The 23248-nt window shown below is 43.4% G+C and overlaps 1 protein-coding gene across 2 annotated transcripts; it reads right to left on the bottom strand.

Moving 5' to 3' along the window:
- Positions 1-258: 258 nt before the first annotated feature.
- armc8 (armadillo repeat containing 8) lies at positions 259-23050 on the bottom strand. Of its 2 annotated transcripts, none has more exons than XM_066641281.1 (22): positions 22957-23050; positions 18198-18274; positions 15468-15539; positions 14067-14209; positions 13705-13802; positions 13353-13445; positions 12879-12959; positions 12607-12682; positions 12094-12184; positions 11954-12014; positions 11583-11783; positions 9498-9593; positions 9324-9406; positions 8219-8300; positions 8051-8137; positions 7644-7736; positions 6508-6657; positions 5892-5987; positions 5146-5241; positions 4788-4875; positions 2673-2766; positions 259-2481 (listed from the first exon to the last, which is right to left on the bottom strand). In XM_066641281.1, the coding sequence occupies exons 1-22, from the start codon at positions 23002-23004 to the stop codon at positions 2448-2450; spliced, it is 2040 nt and encodes a 679-aa protein (XP_066497378.1). In that variant the 5' UTR covers positions 23005-23050; the 3' UTR covers positions 259-2447. The 2 variants fall into 2 exon arrangements, with proteins under 2 accessions (XP_066497378.1, XP_066497379.1); XM_066641282.1 differs by having other exon boundaries at positions 4803-4875.
- Between the last annotated feature and the right edge of the window lie 198 nt (positions 23051-23248).

The raw sequence follows: 23248 nt of genomic DNA, 5'->3' as shown, positions 1-23248 counted from the left end.
GCTGTGTCTGATCCACTCGTACCAGCACAACACACACTAACACCACGTCACTGCAGCGCTGAGAACGATCAACATCCCACATCATACCTGCTCTGTGGAGGTCCTGAGCATTGACGAACGGTGAAGGGGGGCGAACAAAGTATGCAGAGCAACAAGTGAACAAGAAGATCATTCAAACCTGATGTCAACGTCTCAGAAACACACCCTCCACTCTCTGTGACAAAGAAGGACAAAAGACAGGAGGCAGAGGCCAGCTCCACGGCAGAGGTCTGCATATATTTCAATAGAAACATTCACTTAAACTCTCAGAGTCCACACTCAATGAGGGACAGGACTCAGGGGCCTCTGAGGAGGCTGGAAGGGGGTTAAAAAAAAAAAAGACAGTAGGACGAAGAGTAACACAAAAACAGCTTGTAAATTCTTCTGAGGGAGATGCAATCTGTCGTTTGCACTCTGTAGTCAAAGGGGACACTTTGTCCAAAATCAAGAGTCCAGTGAAATGTCCAGTGAGAAGTAAACGAATGATTAAACTGAATTTACATGTGATTAATGTGCACATCTATGAGACAAAGATGCAGTCAATCGTTTTCACACCAGTTATCAAACAGCCGTTAGAGTGACACGTAGTGCCCTGAATGTCCCAGTGATTGCGTTCAACCTTGATGTCTCCACGTGGGGAACCCTCTCCATGGAGCACAAAGCAATTAGGTTCTTCATCTGAGGAGCTGCGATTTACGGAACAAATTGTGTTAGGTGTATGAACGTACGGTACGTGTTTTTGTGTAATTGTAATTCAAAAACACTCACATTCTCCCGCTCCTTTGTCATGTTTTGGTAACTGTTGTGCCGTTTTAAAAATGACATTTTACAGCAACCGATAAATTCTTCACTTTCCATTTCACACTACTGCATTTGTACGTTATTTTTTTGTTGAATACACAACATTCATTCATTCATTGTCTGTAAGCGCTTTTCTAATTCAGGGTCGTGGTGGGTCCAGAGCCTACCTGGAATCATTGGGGGCAAGGTGGGAATACACCCTGGAGGGGGCGCCAGTCCTTCACAGGGCAACACAGACACACATTCACTGACACACAACGTGTGTTTTTGGGCTGTGGGAGGAAACCGGAGCACTCGGAGGAAACCCACTCAGACACAGGGAGCACACCACACTCCTCACAGACAGTCACCCGGAGGAAACCCACGCAGACACAGGGAGAACACACCACACTCCTCACAGACAGGCACCAGGAGGAAACACATGCAGACACAGGGAGAACACACCACACTCCTCACAGACAGTCACCCGGAGCGGGAATCAAACCCACAACCTCCAGGCCCCTGGAGCTGTGTGACTGCGACACTAACCTGCTGCACCACCGTGCCGCCCCTAGAATACACAACAGTTTCCATAAAACAAAAGAGCGGGAGAATGTTTGAACTCTGAAATACAATTATTAGACTGTTACACCTCATAAAACTGATGAGAGGACACACCATCTGCTTATTTATTTAAAGACTGCATCATTAAGAGTTAGTCTGGCTTACGGCAGCAAAGAACCAGTCTAATTTCAGTTCAGGTTTATTTTTAGTGGCATGATTATTTCCTTTTTGTTTTATTTTAATGCGTTTCTGGCCCTGTACAAAAACAAACAAAAAAGTAGTCCTCACAAAAGTAGCTCCACCTTCAAACAGGTTCTCCTCAACCTCTTCCAATAAAATTAATCGTTCAGAGAAAAAGCACAAAGGGAGGGAGGAAAATCTCAAAGGGGAAATTATAAATCGAGAAAAATATATTTATATATTTATATATATATTTATATATATATATTTATATATTTACGAGGTATGTATCCACAAAAAAGCAGTCTTTGTTTTTTCTTTTTTTTGTCCTCTCCCATCACAGCCTGACCTCTTAAAACAACATTAATAATTAATCATAATTAATAATAATAATAATAATAATAACAACGACAACAATAACGAGTCAGCAAACTGAAAGAAAGGAGGCGACGCTCCTTCTGACTCCACCCACAGTCTGTTTAGCTTCATTCTGTCTCCTCTCGACAGAGTCCAGAAAGCACCAAAGCCTCCACACCACAAGGTGGCACTGCAGCACAAAGCAGAGTAACGCCTGTTTTCTTCACCAAGATCATCACATCAAGTCCAAAAATCACAAAAAAATAATGCAACCAAAATTGTGAAGAAGAAAAAAAAAATCATTGTCTAGTTCAACCCAAAGCCCAAACCGTTGCACGCTGTTGCCCCTGGCAACATGTCTCTAAGTTAGGAGGTTTTAATCCAAGGAGTCAAGCGTTTAATCCGCAGGTCAAAGGTGTCTTGTGCAAAAAAAGAAAAATAAGAAAAAAAAAGGAAAAAAAATAAGCCAGAAACTCCAAACAAAAACAGTGTCCATCTCAGGAGAGTCCGCCTTCACTCACCATCCGTCATGCTAAATACTGCTGCATTGCCGTCTTCGCCCTGAGAGAGAGAGAGAGGGGAGAAAAGAAAGTGAGAGTGACGGAGAAAGACGACGAGGGAGGTGGAGGAGAGGGAGAGAAATTAGGGGGAGACAGTAATATTCAGTCTAATTGTGTTCATTAAGCTTCAGCAAAATATGTCAAATAGAATGTGTGTGTGTGTGTGTGTGTGTGTGTGTGTGTGTGTGTTACCTGTCACAGAGGTTAGGATCTGATGCCTGGGTGAGTTTGTGTAGAATATCTACAAATCCCATTTCCCTTAATTTGTCTTGTCTCTCCTGAGAACCTGAGCCAGACAACAACAGCAAACAGTTTCAAAATTACTTCAGTCAGAGAGAGAGAGACAGAGAGAGAGAGAGACAGAGACAGAGGCAGAGAGAGAGAGAGAGAGAGAGAGAGAGAGAGAGAGAGAGACAGAGAGAGAGACAGAGAGAGAGACAGAGAGAGAGACAGAGAGAGAGACAGAGAGAGAGACAGAGAGAGAGACAGAGAGAGAGACAGAGAGAGAGACAGAGACAGAGAGAGAGACAGAGACAGAGACAGAGAGAGAGAGAGAGAGAGAGACTTCCAAATGAAGCACAGTGTCAGATTGGATTTATATCAGATCACTGCACATCAGATCATATTCACACGCTACACGCCCTGATTGACTGACATGTGAAAACGAATAAAAACTAAATACTTGCATGTTTCATTGATTTTAAAAGAGCATTTGATTCCATTTGGAAAAGGGGTCTATTCTACAAACGTATCGAGAGTGGTGAAGGGGGTAAAAGATATGACGTTATTAAATCCATGTACACACACAAACACACAAACAATAAAAGTAGATTGCAGTCTCACTCTTCACCACTCAGAGATCAAATTCCTGCTCTACGCAGACGACCTGGTTCTGCTGTCCACTACAGAGCAGGGTCTACAGCAGAAGCTGGACCTGCCGGAGCAGTGCAGTCAGAACTGGGCCCTGGCAGTCAACCTGAAAAAGACCAAAACCATCATTTTCCAAAAGAGACTCAGATCTCAGGGAAACTCCCCCTGCTTCAAACTAGGGACACGCAGGTTAGACTCCAGTAGAGAGTATGACTACTGAGGACTGAAGATCAGTTCAACAGGAAGCTTCAGTCCAGTCCAGCGGTCAATGATCTGAGAGAGAAAGCACACGAGGAATTCTACGTCATCAAACGGCAAATTCCTATTCAAATCCCAGTTCAGATCTGGCTCAAATCATTCCCATCACCCACCCATTCTCCTGTACGGCAGTGAGGTGTGGGGGCCGCTCCACAATCACACCTTTGACCAATGGGACACACACCCAACGGAAATTACGCACACTGAATTCTGTAAAAGCATCCTGCGAGTGCACAGGACGACAACAAGCAACGGCTGCAGAGCGGAATTAGGCCAGTGCCCTCTGTTACTGAGAACACAGAAATGAATGATTAAATACAGGCCACATCTAAAACACAGTGCCCCCCTCCTATCACTACAAAGCCCTGCAAAGACAAGAGCTGAGCAAAGAGAAGAGTTCCCTCCCCCAGCTGCTCCTGACCCTGACCTCACTAACACACACTAACCCCCGTCAGGACCAGTCTGACTCACCCCAATCAGAGTCAGCCAAATTATAACACTCCAAAATCACAGCTCACACACACACACACACACACACACACACACACACACACACACACACACACACACACACACACACACACACACACACACACACTCTGTCTGGCCCTAAATCCACAGCAGATTGTAGCAGAGTACCTCAGCACAGTGATTGATCAGGTACAGACTCTGCGCCCACAGCCTGGCCGTACAGACCGGCCGCTACAGACAGACCTGGCTCCCCAGAGAGCAGAGACACTGCCGGAGACAGAGCTGTACTTCCTCACAGTGTGTGATAAATGCAAACCATTACAAGAGAGTTATTTCCCCAAATTAAAAAAAAAAAAAAAACAAAACAAAAAAAAAAAAAAAATTCATCCAAAATTCAACAACCTCCCTAACGAAGCCAAACTGCTCAGAGAGACGAGGGAGAGCAAAGCCCTGGCAGAGAGATACACATCTGCCACACACACAAACACACACACACATTCTCACATAAACACACAAATGCCCTGTCTGTTACCATTTTCATTTAAGTTAAATTATAATTTATTTATTACTACATTTAATGTTTTAACTGGTTCCTTAATTATTATGGTTCTATTATACTGTTGTTTCAGAATTATTATTAATAATACTACTTTAAAAAAAGAGAGCGAGAGAGAGAGAGAGAGAGAGAGTTAGGAAGTGCCAAATTGCCTTCAGTGTCCTCACCGTCCTCCTCATTCCACACAAGGTTGGAGATGCAGAAGGTGGCGGCCAGCTGCAGCTTCACATTCGAGTGACCCTACACACACACACACACACACACACACAGTGTAGATGACCATGAAACAATCCGTGAAACATCAATAATAATAAAAACTAACACGCAGCACAACGTATCATTGTAACTGAGGACTGTATAAACACTGCATTATTTATGGTTTAATAACGCCCTTGGAAACTGAGCGTCCAGTTTTGAGTTAATTATTAAATATACAATTTAATAACACAATAACTAACAGTTCCAAACTGTCCAACAGTGGTCTACGGGAACAAAACGTGTAAAGTGTACCATGTAGTACTTGACTTTCTGGAGCATGTCGTCGTTGGTCATGATGAGCTCCTTGGCCGTGTTGCCATCAGCGATGTTAGCCAGTATACACAACGTCTGCAGGGCAATAACAAACAATTATAATTCATTCATTCATTATCTGTAACCCTTATCCAGTTCAGGGTCACGGTGGGTCCAGAGCCTACCTGGAATCATTGGGCACAAGGCGGGAACACACCCTGGAGGGGGCCGATTATAATCAACACTGTAATATCACATATAGATGCTTTAATAGTCAGTATTTATATGCAGCATTAAAGGGCACATTCAGTGGAAGTGGTTAATGGAGCAGTGTTAATTACAGCAGCTGATTTGAATTCATTTAATGTATTAGTTTTAGTCTCATTTTAGTAAAATTATTAAATTATTGTTGCTTTAGTGTAGTTTTAGTCCATAACATTTGTCAAGGTTCTACTTTTTTAGAGGTGTTATTTCTTACAAACTTTTATAAACAATTGTTTAAAGTTTATACTACTTTCAAAATGATGGACACTTTTCTCTTCAAATACACTAGCATTTATTTAACATTAACATTTAAAATTCAAAGTCTCTGCAGAAGTCGTCACAAGAGATTCAACTCTATAAACCATTGGCCAATATACGAGCGACTCCCAGAGTGTCAGCATTAAACACAAGGCAAGCGTAGGGGCCCTTTAATGCGTTCAGAGCTGATGAGTAAAGGATGTGTGTGAGTGTGTGCGATTTACCTGCTCTTTCACCTCTATGCTGTGCTCTCCCTCCAGGATCAGAGTGACAGCCTGCATGATCTGCTTCCCATGCGAGCTCATGATCTGGTCTATGTGCTGTCAGAGGGATTGGGGGAAGAGAGGGGAGAAAGCGATAGACAGTTGGTGTGTGTACTGGGGACTTGAAGACCTCTGGTGGAAATGTGTAACTGCATGCAACGTGTAGACCAACATTTTGGCCCCATCCACACGGATCAGTATACTTTTACAAACAGAGATTCTCATCTTTCCATTTTTGAAAAAATTCCCATCCTCACTAATATGAAAACAACTGCATTATCATGCCAGTAGGGGGCCATAGTGCCTCTTTAATAGAGACATCAAAACACCACGAAACATGAGAGAAACACAGAGGTTTAATCCCAAATCACTCCATACTCTACTCCTACTGTACTCTAAACAATGCATTATATATTTCTAATACAGCACCATTTATATTTATTCATATGTGGGAAATCTATGAAATCTAGTGCTAGCTGTGTGTACAGTGAAGTTCTATGATTGGATGGGGGTCTTTGTAACGTAGACCCAAGAGTATGAATCTGATGGAAGATCTCTTTCCCTTGCTCTGCCTCACCGGCCGTGTGGAGAGCAGGTTCCTCAGCAGACCGAGGGTCTTCATGAGAACATTTGTGTCGGGGTCGGAGAGAAGCCGGAAAAGCTGCTCTGTCCCAAGGGCCCTCATGATCTCCACCTTCACCTTCTGATCTGCCTGGAACGCCATGTTCTACACAAATACACACATAAAGCAGTTTTCATTAAGTAGCATTCATTCATTATCTATAACCATTTATCCAGTTCTGGGTCGTGGTGGGTCTGGAGCCTACCCAGAATCATTGGGCACAAGGCGGGAACACACCCTGGAGGGGGCCTTTAAATAGCATCTATAACTACAATCAAAATCATTCATTCATTCATTGACTGCAAGCGCTTATTCACTTCAGGGTCACAGTGGAATCACTGGGCGCAAGGGAGGAACACACCCTGGAGGGGGCGCCAGTCCTTCGCAGGGTGACGCACACTCACCTATGGACACATTTGAGTTGCCAATCCACCTACCAACGTGTGTTTTTGGACTGTGGGAGTAAACCCGAGCACCCGGAGGAAACCCACACGGACACGGAGAGAACACACCACACTCCTCACAGACAGTCACCCGGAGGAAACCCACACTGACACAGGAAGAACATACCACACTCCTCACAGACAGTCACCCGGAGGAAACCCACATGGACACAGGGAGAACACACCACACAGACAGTCACCCGGAGGAAACCCACACTGACAAAGGGAACACGGACACAGGGAGAACACACCAAACTCCTCACAGATGGTGACCCAGAGCGGGCCTCAAACCCACAACCCAAGGACCCTGGAGCTGTGTGACAGCGACACTACCTGCAGCACCACCATTGACGCCCGAAATCAAAATCAGTAACAGAAACGTACTGACGGAAATACAGTAGTGGGTAACTACACAGGGTTCCGTACCCAGCTCAGGCAGGAAAAGACTCCTAACAATACATGCTGGGGATAAGAGCATCTACCAAATGCAGGAGGGTGGATGGAAAGACAGACTCAGACTGATGCACTAAGAGCCTGATAGATTAACTAAAAACAGATGGACACGCAGGGACTGGTAGGTCTGCTGATAGGTCTCTGCAGGTGGGTGGGCAGATGGATGGATGGCTAGACAGAAAGACAGAATTTTACCATAAGAGCCCAGATGCCGTTGACCCTCAGTGCTGGACTGTCGCTTTGTGTTAAGCTGCATAGTAACTCGATGACCCCCGACTCCAGGATGGGCTGGACACAGAAAAGAGGACAATTCCAGTCACAAACGACATTACAACTAATGACGCCCCGAATCTGCTCCTTTCCCCTCAACGTCTAACGCTGCGGAATGACAAGAGACGATCACAGACTGATTTTACAAAGGTGTCCTGGTTTTAAAGGTGTTTTTCTAAAATGCTTTACAATAAATATAAAAAGACACTAAGTACAATAATTAAGAAACAGCGCTGCACGTGATTGGGACACTTGACCACAGAGCACTGCTTTGTCACTCACTGAAACCCCATGAACCACAGGTAAAAATCAAGTGTGTGTATACCCCTCACCTCTTTGCTGGGTGAAAACTCCAGTAGAAGGTTGCATAGTGTTGAAGAGGCCATGACCAGCACCTCGTCTGGAGCGTTCTGTAACAACTACACACACACACAAAACAGGTAAAGGGAGCCCATTTCCACTCTCTGCAACAGCTACAAAATAAAGTCCACATTTCTAACCTTCATTAATGGTTTCCAAACGGCATGATCGTGAAAACTCGTCCTCAGCTGCTGCACCGATCGAGACAAACTGTGTAGACATCTGCAGAGAAAGAGACAGCGAGACAGAGAGAGAGAGAGAGAGAGAGAGAGAGAGAGAAAATTAAGAAAATTTACTGTGCAAACTGCCGTCAATGTGTTCATAAAACACTGTAGAATTTAACAAGTGTGTTAGGTGTTTTAACGACGATTGGAGCAGCTGTGACCTAATGGTCAGAGAGGTGGGACTGGGACTAAAAGGTAACAGTTCAATACTCTCTAAACTGGTGGCAGGAGGAGTGAAGGACCAGCACTGTATCCTCCCTCCACAACCACAGCTGAAGTGCCCTTGAGCAAGGCGCCTAACCCCAAACTGCTCCCCTGGCACTGGGGATGGCAAATTGCTACAAAATAAAACATATTCATGAGACAAAGAAAAACATCAGCAGGTTACATGAGTCATATATTCTTCTAAACAGGAATGTTCTGAGTCCTTTTTTTCTAAATTCTATCTCTCAGATGGTCAGGGAGTGCATTCCACAGACGAGGGGCAACAGAGCAGGTGCTGAGCTTAGTTCTGAACCAGAGTGGCTTCAGTTTTGGCACTGAGAAAATTGTGTTCCATCCACACCCTTAACTCCTCCAGACAAGCAGTGAGTACTGATAAAGGAGTTGATAATGATGGTAAATCTGCAGGGGAGCGTGAGTTGGATGTCATCAATATAGCAATGAAATGAGATTCCATATTGGCTAATGACATAGCCAAGGGGGAGTATGTATAAAATGAAAAGAATGGGGCCAAGGACTGACCCCTGGGGCACTCCACATGTCACAGTTGGTGAGATATGACTGGATCAACCTCACAGCAGTGTCACTGAGTCCAATGGTATGACATAACCGGTTGAGGAGTATTCCATGATCAACAGTGTCAAATGCAGCAGATAAATAAAGCCTGTCTGTCTGTCTACGCATCTATCTGTCTATCTGAATATCTCCACATATAAGTATACAAAACCCACTGTGGTAATATCCTAGTGTTAGGGCTAGATGGGAAATTCAGAGAAGCCACACTTGAAGAGAGAGATACCTGACGGCGGCTAAGCGGACCTTGATGCTAGACTCTGAAAGGCCGCTCACTATCCTGTCCATCATGTTCTCTGTCTCTGTGATCTGCAGAAATGCAGAGAGAGATTCCATTATGTTAAATAAAAAAACTAAATAAAATAAAAACCAGGACAGCTAACCTGCAGCTCAGGCTCACCTTTTTCCGAATGTCCTCATCGTTAGAGCCCAGAGAGGCGTAGAGCTTAAAGGCTGCTTGCCTGAGCTCGTGAGCATGCTTCAGGTCATGGTCCAGCTTCAGAGAGACAGACACAGAGAGAGAGAGAGAGACATATTCAAACTTCAGTCTTTTGTGAGGATTTTATTGTAGTCAGAAATCACTCTTCAGAAAATGTCCACAACCATTTACACATTTACTTAGAACACTGTAAACATAGCTGAGTTCTCCGGACTGTGAGTGTGTCTGTGCAAGTGTTGAATGTTTAATGAAGCCTTTATAGTGAAGATAAATACTGTATCGCACATGTATAGCATTCAGTATATTTATTCAACTCAGAGATAAAAACAGGAATGATTATGCACTTAGGCCTTCTTCTACACAGGCTGAACAATAATGTATACAACCCCTACATCATTAAAAGGTCAAAGGTGTAAACATACTAGCCCACAGCGTTCACAACAATACAAGTATAATACAAATAATATAGAGATAATGATTTTTAAAAAAAGGGTGGCACATTGGCACTGCATTTAGTGTCTCTGTCACATCGAGTCCTGCTCCGTGTGACTGTTCTGTAACTGTACATATATTTGCTGGGTGTTAAATCATTTTCTTGTGATTAGTTAAACTATTTCCTGTTATTTCTCAGATTATGTGAGCATTTATTGCTATCCTACTTAACTTATTTATTATCTGTAACCCTTATCCAGTTCAAGGTCACGGTGGGTCCAGAGTCTACCTGAAATCATTGGACGCAAGGTGGGAATACACCCTGGAGGGGGCGCCAGTCCTTCACAGGGCAACACACACACACCTACGGACACTTTTGAGTCGCCAATCCACCTACCAACGTGTGTTTTTGGACTGTGGGAGGAAACCGGAGCACCCAGAGGAAACCCACGCACACACTGGGAGAACACACCAACTCCTCACAGACAGTCACCCGGAGGAAACCCACGCGGACACAGGGAAAACATACCAAACTCCTCACAGACAGTCACCCGAAGGAAACCCATGCAAACACAGGGAGAACACACCAACTCCTCACAGACAGTCACCCGGAGGGAAACCCATGCAAACACAGGGAGAACACACCAACTCCTCACAGACAGTCACCCGGAGGAAACCCACGCGGACACAGGGAGAACACACCACACTCCTTACAGACAGTCACCCGGAGGAAACCCACGCGGACACAGGGAGAACACACCACACTCCTCACAGACAGTCACCCGGAGGAAACCCACGCAGACACAGAGAGAACACACCAAACTCCTTACAGTCAGTCACCCAAAGGAAACCCATGCAGACACAGGGAGAACACACCACACTCCTCACAGACAGTCACCCGGAGGAAACCCACGCGGACACAGGGAGAACACACCACACTCCTCACAGACAGTCACCCGGAGGAAACCCACGCAGACACAGAGAGAACACACCAAACTCCTTACAGTCAGTCACCCAAAGGAAACCCATGCAGACACAGGGAGAACACACCACACTCCTCACAGACAGTCACCCGGAGGAAACCCACGCAGACACAGAGAGAACACACCAAACTCCTCACAGACAGTCACCCGGAACGGGAATCAAACCCATAAACTCCAAATTCCTGGAGCTGTGTGACTGCAACACTACCTGCTGCGCTACCGTGCCGCACCACTTTTTTTCATGATTTCTATATTATTTTCATTATCTTTGTACAGATAATGGTTTTACACATGTGACCTTTTGATGACGAAGCTAAGTGGGTGTATACATCTTTGTGTAGTCTGTGTAACAGTGTTGGCTGGCGTACTTTGAGCACGCTGAAAAAGGCCTAAGTGCCGAAATGTTCACGTTTTATCTGTGAGCTAAAAAAATGTATGGGATGTCATACACGTGCAGTCCGTTTTTTATTTTTACTGTCCATGTTTGTCACGGACACAGCACGCGAGAAGGTTTTAGGAGTGTAACCTGTTTTCTCTTCTTCTATTGAAGCCTTTAAATATTGACCTTCAAATGTCAATGAATGGATGGAGTGACCTGGGCACTGTGTGTGTGTGTGTGTGTGTGTCTCACCCTCTTGATGTCCGTGATGGCACTCACTGAGCTGGGGTATTTGAAGTAGTCTGCGAGCATGGCCACCAGGTGGTCAGTGACGCTGGCGATCCGCTGTAGCTCCACGTCCGGCTCCATCAGAAACGCTAGAGTCTCCGCCCCCTCCACCCTCTCCTCCAGCAGCCGGTCCTTACAGCACATCCGCACCAGGCACGGCAGCGTCTGAGGGGTGCATGATGTCAGTTTTGACTGAACGTTGATTAAAAAAACCAATGCGGTTCAACTGAACTGATATCTGTCTACTTTTTTACAGAGTTTATAGGGGTTTAATTGATGACCAGATGCTGCCTTTATATATATATATATATATATATACATACACACACCCCTACCTTTAGTACAATACAGTTATCATCTGTCCTGATCGCTCCTGCTCGACACATATACGTCAAGCTGAGAGAGAAAGAGAAAGAGTAATGTTATTAGTTTAAATAACTGTGATAAATACTCTGGCCACAGTACACTTTCTCACCATTTGGCTGCTGTCAGCTGCATTTCGATGGGTTTATCCCTTTGCATCATTCGGACAAAAACCTGAGAGAGCTGCTCCCCGTCCACCAGCACTGAGCCAAACACACACACACACACACACATTTAACATGTACATCAGTGGTGCTCAAACCAGTTGCCAGGCTTCCTAGGGTAAACTTAGGTGTTTTTGCACCTGGCTCCCCACCCCCCACAGTTGCACAGTGTGATTCACTTTTAAAGCACTGTCCTGAAACCAAGGGGTAGGGAAAGGGAATGGCTTCCCAGCCTCCTTAAGGTGTTACATTGTGTAGATTCTGCAGTGCTGTGCCCAGAGTAGCAAAGACAGAGGTTCTATTCTCCATATTACAGCTTGAAAATCATTGTGATGCTCCACTGAGCTGTAATAGGTTAAAAATGCGACCTAGTTTTTCTCTAATATCTGGTCAAAAGCCTGACTTTCTTCTTCCTCCTTCGACCAGAATTAGAATAAAAGAAAAACAAAAGACCCTCTCACCATTCACCAGAGTCATGGAGACCTGAGTGTTTTCATACGCCAGGACGGAGAAGCACTTTAACGCCTGCATTCGTACCTGGGGGGGGAGCAGACACAGAGAGAGAGAGAGAGAGAGAGAGAGAGAGAAAGTGAAAGTGAGAGAGAAAGTGAAAGTGAGAGAGAAAGTGAAAGTGAGAGAGAAAGTGAGAGAGACCACAGACAGATATTTTACCAGGTCTGTAAGGAAATGATGCATCACAGCGTCTGTTGTGTTTATGCCTCGTGTGTTATACCTTAAAGGATGGAGAGATGAGTAACGGAGCAATGTTCTGGATGGCACCATGGTTGAATAAAATGGTCTGATGTTCTGGAGTCTGAAACACACACAAAATTACAACAACTCTGGGAAATCAGTGCTCGGATTCGTTTATTAAATTTAGCCTGTGATTCTGATAAATTACAGAAGTCTGCAGCAGAAACAGAGTCTTTCTAAACCTCAGGCCAATGTTGCCAAGACATTAGCTGCTTAATATTGCTCTTTAAAGTCCATAATTAAAACACACCCACACACACACACACACACACACACACACACACACACACACACACACACACACACACACACAATAAAGCACTGACAAACAATATAATGAAATCATAAATCATACTAAATGACCTGGTACTAAAACTGTAAATGCTGAAAATGGAAAAAACAGCAGTAATCACCAGGTTTATTCCAACAGTGCGTGTGTTTTACTGTATATTACCTTACAGCAGTGTGAGAAGATCTGTGTGATGTACTCCTGTGTGCTCTGGGACCGGCTCAGCAGAGACATCAGGTGAGGGATCACAGTGGGGTCCTAACAAAGTACAACAGTAAATTTACTTTAACGCGTGTGTGTTATAAATCTGTAGCCTATTTTTTAAGGGAGAAAATTGAACCTGATACCACACACTTGTAGAGGTGTCTGAATCAAACATAAATGACTGAACACACATGTGCTGTGGTTAGATAACCCCCCCCCCAAAGCTCTAAAGCTGCAGCCCCCATCTTTATTAATATTACTACTAAAAAAAAAGAATATAATAAACTCAGAGAGCCATCTTATATCCACTTACCGTGTACAGTAGCTGCACAGGTGTGACAGGGCTGATAAAAACTGTTCTTAAACATCGCAGACATGCCTCGATAAACACCAGGTCAGGACACAAGAGACCTGCGGGAACACAGCTGTTCAGTGCAACCTGTAAATCTCTTAACTGTGAGTGAGGTGAGGGGTCAAACGCACCAACTGCAACCGATCAGGTCAGTCATGGTGGGAAGCGAGTGCCTTTAGCTTTGCAGTGAAAGATAATGTCGCAGGAACAAAGCTTTCGTGTTCTAAAATGATTCTAAAATTTAAGAATGGGTTCAGCGGCTTCTGGAAACGTATTACGCACTATTATTCATATACGCAGACAGTTAGGGGAAGGATAAACACCTTGTAGCAGGGCGGGGATGATGTGACAGTCCACCAGGGACTTGATGTTGTTCTCAGTGCCCATGGCCAAGCTTCCCAAGACCACCGCACACTCGGTTCTCAGCTCCGCACTCGAGGAGCCCTGCTGCAGAAGATACAGGAGCCTAAATTATCAGGGAGAGAGAAAGAGAAATGGTTTTAATAAAAAAAGATGTTTTATGTCTCTAATTTTGCTAAAAAAATTGGACTAAAATCTGATCTCTAGTAACATTTTTGGACAATACAAATGTATTTATGTATTTATACGAGTGCCAGTTACATTTTATGTACGTGTTTAACTGTAGGACACTTGTGCGAGGAGTGGATGTAATTCACTTTTAGTGGATAGAGATCTTCTGATGGCGATAAATGATCACATTGATTTTTGTGAAGTGAAAAGCTAACTGCTAGACTCCAACAGTCATATAGAAGTCAAGGATCATGTAGAAAAATAAAAATATTAGACATTTGATGTGTTTGTATGAGAACTTTTTGACAACTCCTAGTAAAACAATTCATGTTCACCATGTTCTACAGCCTTGCATACATCTGTTAAACCAGGTTTCAAATTTAAAGAAGATCCAGTGAGTGCCTGTGTTTATCGGATAACATCAGGACACCTCTCTGAACAGTAAATCTCAGCAGATTTGTGCCTGGGGCCATGAGCAGGGTACGTATAGCGAAGGTTATTGTGCAGAGGACTGTATGGATTACATCCACTGTATGTGTCCATCCACTGTCCTCTCTGTTGGACACCCTGACCTCGTTGGTCCACCAGAGACTGTAGCGCATCTGTTGCTGCAAAGTTGTGTTGTTTGTTGTCTAGTCCTTCTTCAGTGACACAGAACGCTGTCAGTTTGATGGACTATCCTCAGTCCAGCAGTGACACTGAGGGGTTTAAACTCCAGCAGCATCTGCTGTGTCTGATCCATTCGTACAAGTAAAACTCACACTAACACACTACGTCAGTGTGACTGCAGTGCTGAGAATGGTCCACCACCCAAATCATAACTGCTCTGTGCGGGCCCTATGCGTTGAAGAACAGGGTGAAAAGGGGCTAACAATGAATACAGAGCAACAGATGAATTTTAGTGTTAAATGTATTTCTACAAAGTGGTCCTGTACAGTCAGAGAAGATGATTAGGCCTGACCCAGCTTGTCCAAACTGGACCATTTGGTTTGGTTTTGCCTCTCTTTAAATGAAGATGTGTATAACGTAACAGAATCTCCAATAACCTTTGTATTTTAATATACTATTAAAAACAGATCTCCTGCCAAGCTCTGCTATTGGGCGCTTACATAAAATCTACTGCTGATTTCTGATTGGCCGAGTGAGTGTAAGCATAACTGCTCAGGTGAATGAAGGGTTAAGGAGGTTCCTACCTGGGCACGGCTCCCAGCACAATCAGGTTGGCCTTCTGTTTGTTGTTTCCGATGACAGCATTTTTCATGTCACTGTCAACACAAGCAGCACAGGAAAAGGTTTATTTAGAGCAGTCTGTGGTTATTGATAAAGAGCTAGATCCTGTTCAAACCTTAAATTAATGTGTGTTTGGGTCCAGATCATCTGGACAATCAGGATCATTTTCAGCAGGTCCACATTCACACTTTTCACTAACATGTGCTCCCAGTTTGAGCACGTGAATCAAATTTTACCTTCCATGTGGTGGAGATCCCTCTCAAACACCTTGTTAACACCTGATTTTTCATTCATTAATATGGATGTTCATGTAAGATGTAAAGAGGCCTGCAGCTCTAGCTTGTCTAGGCTCTGTCCCTTCCTCTACCTAACAGCTGGTGTGTGGTGAGGGAACTGGAGTGGATCAGCAGCTGGATCATCATCTAGATGGATGATGCAGCTGGATTTATAGTGGTAAAGGAGACTCCCTAATGTACCAACGAATTTGAAAGACATTGGGGATAGAAAAATGGCAGTAAATTGGCACTTTCCACAGCATGGTCCACACTGTACTCTACTCTACCTTTCTGCTGTATCAGGTAAAGTTGGTCATGGTCCTGGAATTGGGTTCTTTATTAGTTCCTTTTTTGTGGTTCAGAGTGAGCAGAGTAGGGACTAAACCATGGCGTGTAAACGTTGCACAGTGCTGTTTGTCCAGAGAGAGTCATCACTCTACGCCACGCAACGCAGACGACCAGCACTAACTCTCCATCTGTAAAGTCTCCAGCTACAGCAGAGATCATATTTGTTTTTATTCGACTCACAACGGCAGTAAAATTACGCCGTGGTCTTTTGAAGAAGTTCAAACGCTCCTTGGATCAGTGGCAGCCGAAAGAATCCAGCGAGAGCTGGACACTGTAACAAGGAAGGAACAAACTCTACTGATCTGTCTGAACTGATGACGGAGCTGTGTTCAGTCCCAAACAACAACAACAGGGCAAAACACGAGTAAACAATGTTTAACGTAACCGCCGCCGTTGTTGTGGCTCGTATGCCCGCTGTTCCTGTTAGAGACAGGGGTTTGAGACGACACCGGATACAATTCGGGGGAGAGCTGTGCGAGTGGAAAACAACCCAGGGACTAAACAGAGTTCAACCGTCTCATTTCCATGCAGTGGAAAAGCACCATACATAATTACTATTCAAGTTTTAATTAATTCTTAACCCTGAAAACAGCACTGACACAACTTTCGAAAAGCTGATGATATAGCAGTTTATTTCCAAACAAATATCCACATTTTAAGAACAGACTTAGTCCTTAACGCTGTTTCTAATCCCTGGAGCTCATGTAAAATGGTATGGCACTGAGAGAAGGCCATGCAAATCATATGCAGCCGTGAGAATCTCCGCCGATGCCAGTTCTGAGACAGGCCACACACACACACCAGTGGAAAAGTACAGCTGGAGAAATGTGGTAGACAGAGAGTGGACGGCAAGCCGTAACCAGAGCTCAGAGTTAAAAATAAAATCAGGAAGCTCAGTGCCCTTGCCACAGACACCAACTCCACCACCACAAGTAATCTACACAAAAACATACGAACATCCAGAGGTATTTACACAAAGCACTAGCCTCATAACTTAACCCAAATGTCAAGTCGGTCCAATAGGGAAAGAGCTCAAGGACAAAGCTTCATATTCCGGCTCAATGTATCTGGCTAAACCTGTCACAACAGCCAATTGTATGAGCGATATATTGTTCCAGAAAAAATTGTGATAAATTATATCATCCTCATTCAAAACCATTTTATGCCACTGATATAATATATATATTTAATAGCATCATAATCTGTAAAAAAGTAAACCCCTAAAAACAGCAATTAACATTTAGGCCAAAAAACATTTATTAAGAATATTCAGACACTGGAACTGGGATTTTAAAATATTTAAATATAGTACATAAATAAAACTTAATAAAACAAAACAACTGTTTTTAAACTAATCTACATAAAGCCTCCAGAACAGATAGATCAGAGAAAACCAGGAAACAGAACAGAGAGAGCAGCTAAAACTACTGGTGACGTTCATTCTTATGTAAACAAACACACCAGTAAACACAATGTGCAACATTGAGCTCAGCAGAAATTATGGAGGAACTGTCCATTACACTGTATTCATTCATTCCTTGTCTGTAAGCTCTTATCCAGTTCAGGGTCATGGTGGGTCTGAAGCCTTCCCAGATTCACTGGACGCAAGGTGGGAACACACTCACACATGGCACTCTGACATGGTCAGAACACACCAAACTCCCCACAGTCACCTGGAGCGGGTCTCGAACCCACAACCCCAGGACCCTAGAGCTGTGTGACAGTGACACTACCTGCAGCAGCACCGTGCCGCCCCTCCTACTGTATGATTAGTCATTAATGTAATTACTGAGACAGGTCCAGGTGAAACTGATGGAAATCTGGCTTTGTGAAATGCACCATTTTTCAGATAGCTAGATAACTTGTGTCATTAACTTAAGATTATCCAGTTAATCATCAGCTAACTCTAACCAGGACTATTGCTGGTACCAATAAATTGACAAACAATATATCAGTAACGCCAGAGATCCCTCTCACTCACACACACACACACACACACACACACACACACACACACACACACACACACACACACACACACACACACACACACACACAAAACATACTCACATGACTCCCTGCAGCACTTTCTGTGGGTCGGGGTCGAAGAGGCGGTCAACATAATGGCGACTGGTGGCTGTGACCTCCTGCATGGTGAGAGAGAAGAGACACGCACATGAGGAAGCTTCATGCTCCAAATAACCATCAAAACAGCCCATAAACACTGATATAGCCCATGGTTAGCCCCCACTCCAGCCATGTAAAGCTCTCACAGACTCCAGACGAGGGTCTGACACACGATAAGTCTGTTTACATCTGGTCACGGTGGGCTCAGAAGCTTCCAGAAAAACTGGCCAAGGAAACCGAGTCCTGAGATCACTCTCCAGAGTCGAGAGGCTGACCCCCAGCGACACAGTCAGGGTGGTGTGGACACGAAGAGCCTTGGTTTGGGCCTAGGATGTACCGACTGACCACACATAACTCAAACTGACAGATGACGATTAAATCTACATATTCTTAAATCAACACTGGGTAAAAGTTGGTATTTCTGCTCCTACAGATGAAGAGTATAATTCACTTTTACAGCACTGTCCTGAAATCAAGGGGAGGGGGTGGTTTCCTACCCTCCTTCAAACCAGCCCAGGGCAGCATGGACAGAGGCTCTGTTCTTAATAATACAGGTCAATGGAGCAATGATTTTGAAGCTGTAATTTTACGGTAAAAATAATATCTAGTGCTGTAACAAATACACCATTAGCTGCTCCTCCATCATCCAGAAAACCACTTTCAACGTGTGTATGTGTTTGAAAAGCTCCTGATTTTGGCTCACAGTTTAAACACTGGCAAAAAAACAACCACTCATTGTAAATTTACAGTTTTCAGAGGAAACAAACTGAATAATTGTATGCATTAAAAACGTAGGATATAGGCCCTTTAATGTGAGGCTGTTTCTAGCAGTCCCACAGTGCCACAGTGTGGACAAAAACTTCAGTTTGTTTAGAAAGAAAACCCTGGGAGTCCCTGGGACGTTGTATGCTGTTGTCGTTTGTCAAACAGGATGGTACAAAAGTGCTGGGAACAGTCACGGAACACTCAAGAAGCCTACTGCCTAAGATCACCATTCATTCATTCACTCATTCACTCATTCATTTTCTCTAAGCCTTTATCCTGTTCAGGGTCTGAAGCCTACGCTGAGTCACTGGGTACAAGGCAGGAACACACTCTGGACAGAGCAACAACCCATCACAGGGCATCACACACTCACATGATCACCCAGTCCCTCACACACTTGCCCAGTCTCACACACAGGGGGCTGGACAATAATTCAATATCAATATTTATTGCAATATAAAGTGTTTCAAAAACATTTTCAATATTTCAATGTATTTATTATTTACAGCATCTGTCATTGCTTTCAGTTCATTGCACTCAATTTTAAAATTAGTTTACTAACATCGACAAAGCCAAGAGGTTTTTGTTTGATGGCGATGTCATGTTCCTTGTTTATTCTCGGCAGTTTCTTTGTGGCTTTTTTTTTTCCTATCGATTTCTAAAATTAAAAAATATATTTTGACATAAATTGTGGTCATATCGTCCAGCCCTACTCACACACACACACAACCCTGTGAGCATTTCCATGTGACCAATCCAACTACTACCACGTATGTTTTGACTGTGGGAGGAAAGCGGCGCACCCGGAGGAGACCCACGCAGACACAGGGAGAACACACCACACTCCTCACAGACAGTCACCTGAAGGAAACCCACGCAGACACAGAGAGAACACACCACACTCCTCACAGACAGTCACCCGGAGGAAACCCATGCAGACACAGGGAGAACACACCACACTCCTCACAGACAGTCACCCGGAGGAAACCCACGCAGACACAGGGAGAACACACCACACTCCTCACAAACAGTCACCTGGAGGAAACCCACGCAGACACAGGGAGAACACACCACTCTCCTCACAGACAGTGACCTGAGGTGGGTTTTGAACTGAGGACCTCAAGATCCTACAGCTGTGTGGCAGCGACATCAACTACAGTACCACAGTGTAACCCATGACGACCAGAGTTTCACACATATGATGTTTGTGGGATACTAAAAATATATAGTGTAATCAGGTTTATTTTGAGCTTTATTTCAATCACTGTGCCTTTAAAACTGATTTAAATGAACTCTATTCTGAGCAGCAGTCTGTCGTCCTTACTAAACCAAAACATACGCGCAGCCAAAACTCTGACAATTATGGCGCTTATGCTGTTGATAAAGTGAAAATGAAATCATTGCCATGGTGAGATACAGTGCTTTGCTGTGTTAGGACACGATGTGGAGGCAGCACACAGAACAGGAGGCAGCAGTTTAGGGACCCTATGTTTCTGCAACACCACCACTTAGAGAAGTGAATATAAAAACATAGAATAATGGATGACAGTCGGTCCAGTGTGTGTGTGTTCGTATCTACTATATATTATGTCAACAAAGCATTTTTGAGGCTATAAAATATGTGTCCTTGTGTCTCAAACATGTGGCTGAGATATTGTTGACTTATTCCAATATAAAGCAGTATTTGTGTGGAATATGCCTTGAAATCTATAATTATCTCAATAATGCAGTAGTATTTGGTCGGACTTAACCTTAAATACTATTTAGATAAAGTAGTAGCCTAATATTTAGGTGGAATATGCCTTTAAAATTAGGTAAACACAAAAGAGCATTAGTAATTGCGGTCCCAAAAATGCAGTGGTCCTCAAACTTCTGCAACAAGTTCACATGCGATTTTTAACATGTGAATAAAAGCAAGACGTTTAAAATATCTACAATCTACTGCGGCCTTTTAAACGAGACCTAAAATCTGGGCTTGTTGAACGTTTCCCAGTTATTATTCAGCAGTTTGAGGTGGTGTTTATGTGCGTGAATATATTAAACATATTCCCCCACACAACCTGAAAACAGCGGGCTGAGTTCAGTGCTAGCACTGACATCATCACAGTGAGACAGAGGTGACCTGCTTGCATTGTTTACACTACAAATATTTTAAATATAATTTAATTAAATTATATTATATTAAATTATATTTAAAAAAATATAACAAACAAGAATATTCCACTTGGTTTGCTTATTTTATCTCAGTAGCACTGGACTTTTAAGGAGTACAAATCTAAACCATCAACCTTCCCTTTAACAGTCATTAAACAGAGTAGAACAAAAATGCAGCTTGTGACATACCTTTAAAATAAATAAAGGTGTAGGAATAACTCAATAACGCATAGAAATGGCTTAAAATGTGTTGTTACAAATTAACAATGCATGGGAAAATCCCAATAAGTAATGGGAGTGAAACAAATATGGTGTGGGAACAACTTAAGGCATAGAAACACTTTAATAAGGCATTGGAACAACTTATTAATGGTAGGAACCAATAAATAATAAGTGGGAACTACTTAATAATGCTTGGGAAGGATATAAGTGGTGGGAACGAGTCAATAAGGCATGTGATGCACTGTTACAATGCATAGGAACCACATAAAACTTTGGAACGACCTAATAACGCGTGGGTACAACATAATAATGCTCGATAGGACCTCAATGCGAATGTCTTAATGCTTGGGAGCGCTGATTTAAATATGTAGTCTCCAAGTATTATGAATTAATGAGTGGGAACCAATACGTATATCGCTATAAAGCCTTATTCGTTTGTTCGCACGTCTTAAGTGAATCCTTAGTGAAAGTTTCGTTCTGAAAATATATATAAAGCAACTAAAAAAATAAAGACAGTAGCAGCGAGTTTGTGAACAGAGCAGTGTGTCCTCGGCTTGAAGATTAAACGGGGTCAACAAGGTTTTAGTTTCTCCGGATAAACATTAAGTTACTTAAACTAAAAAGAAACCAACACGACGGGGGCGTTTCCAGCGGCTATAGCTTCGGTCTTTAAGATCAGCGATTCTGACAGAGAAGAAACGGCTTTAAGTTTTACTCATTTAAAGCACTTTCTATCCATAAAATATATAAAATAATGTTCTAAGCCCAATGTTAGTGGTTTAACGGCTGGCTAAGAAGCTACAGGTCTAACAGTGAGCCCATAAGTGACCTAAAAACCACTTGCTGCTAAACTAGAAAGTTTAATCGAGAACTTTCAGTTCCACCTTAAATGGTGGCGCCAGAATTAAAATCCTACCACTGTTTAAGGTGGAACGGACAGTTAGAATTGACAACTTCAGCCTCATCCTTGTCGGTGGCCAATGTTTGTAAGTACAAAGATTAAGGATTTAAAAATCTATTCAATTTGTTAAACATATACATTTACAAATAAATACAAGTTAAATTAAGTCGAATTAAGTCTACGTTACTTCGCTGTTGTCTATCATTAGCAACAGTAATCTCATTCAACAGAGTTGACATCTTGAAATAATTCGCCTTTCCACCTTAAATGTCACCGTCGCCACTATTACATTTAAGGTGGTACGGACAATTCAAATCAGAAGCTGGTGAATATGACGCTAGCCGGCTAGCTTCAGTTCTTGGGCCATATATTAAACGAAATATTTACTCTACATACTTAAAAGAACGCTTTAAATAAGCTAGAAATGAGGAAAATAAGCAGCCGTGCCCTCCGCGGTTTCGCAGCCGCCGGTGAGGGAGTTAACTCCGGCTGACTGACCCTCAGCGACCCGCTACAAACACGCCGCTCCGCAGAAACGCGGGGACTACAGCTGGGCTCAGAAAAGTGCCCCGGGTCAAAGCGTTTCGGGACGCTGAAGTGGACCGCGGTTCGTTAGGACTCGAGCGGGTTCTGTGTGAGATTTCTAGGGCAGAGACTCACAGACAGCACGCTGATGCGCAGCGGGGCCTCCAGCAGACACGCCATCATCTCTCTCTATCCCAGCGGCGGAGAACGCGCGCGGCACTTTCCACACTCTCCGCCAGGGGCGCACGATCTGATACTCACATATCGATGCTCACGATACCGGGATATCGCTAGTGATAACACTTAAATATCACTATACTTTAATATTGTGAAATAACACTAGCGATACACAAATATCAAAGCTCCCAATGCTTGGATTTCAGTAACCATTATACGAAAATAAAACTGTTCCTCACAATGAAATGTA

The sequence above is a fragment of the Hoplias malabaricus genome, chromosome 12 (assembly GCF_029633855.1).
Source record: "Hoplias malabaricus isolate fHopMal1 chromosome 12, fHopMal1.hap1, whole genome shotgun sequence".
Lineage (NCBI taxonomy): Eukaryota > Metazoa > Chordata > Actinopteri > Characiformes > Erythrinidae > Hoplias > Hoplias malabaricus.
The sequence above is the reverse complement of the archived record's forward strand: the minus strand, read 5'-3'. Positions and strand labels throughout refer to the sequence as shown.

Excerpts from the sequence above, each read along its gene's own strand:
- armc8 (XM_066641281.1), bottom strand. The coding sequence starts at position 23,004 with ATGATGGCGTGTCTGCTGGAGGCCCCGCTGCGCATCAGCGTGCTGTCT. Across the intron at positions 18,275-22,956 it reads TGCGCATCAGCGTGCTGTCT|GAGGTCACAGCCACCAGTCG; the intron begins GTGAGTCTCTGC and ends CTCACCATGCAG. Across the intron at positions 13,803-14,066 it reads CATCCCCGCCCTGCTACAAG|GTCTCTTGTGTCCTGACCTG; the intron begins GTGTTTATCCTT and ends GTGTTCCCGCAG.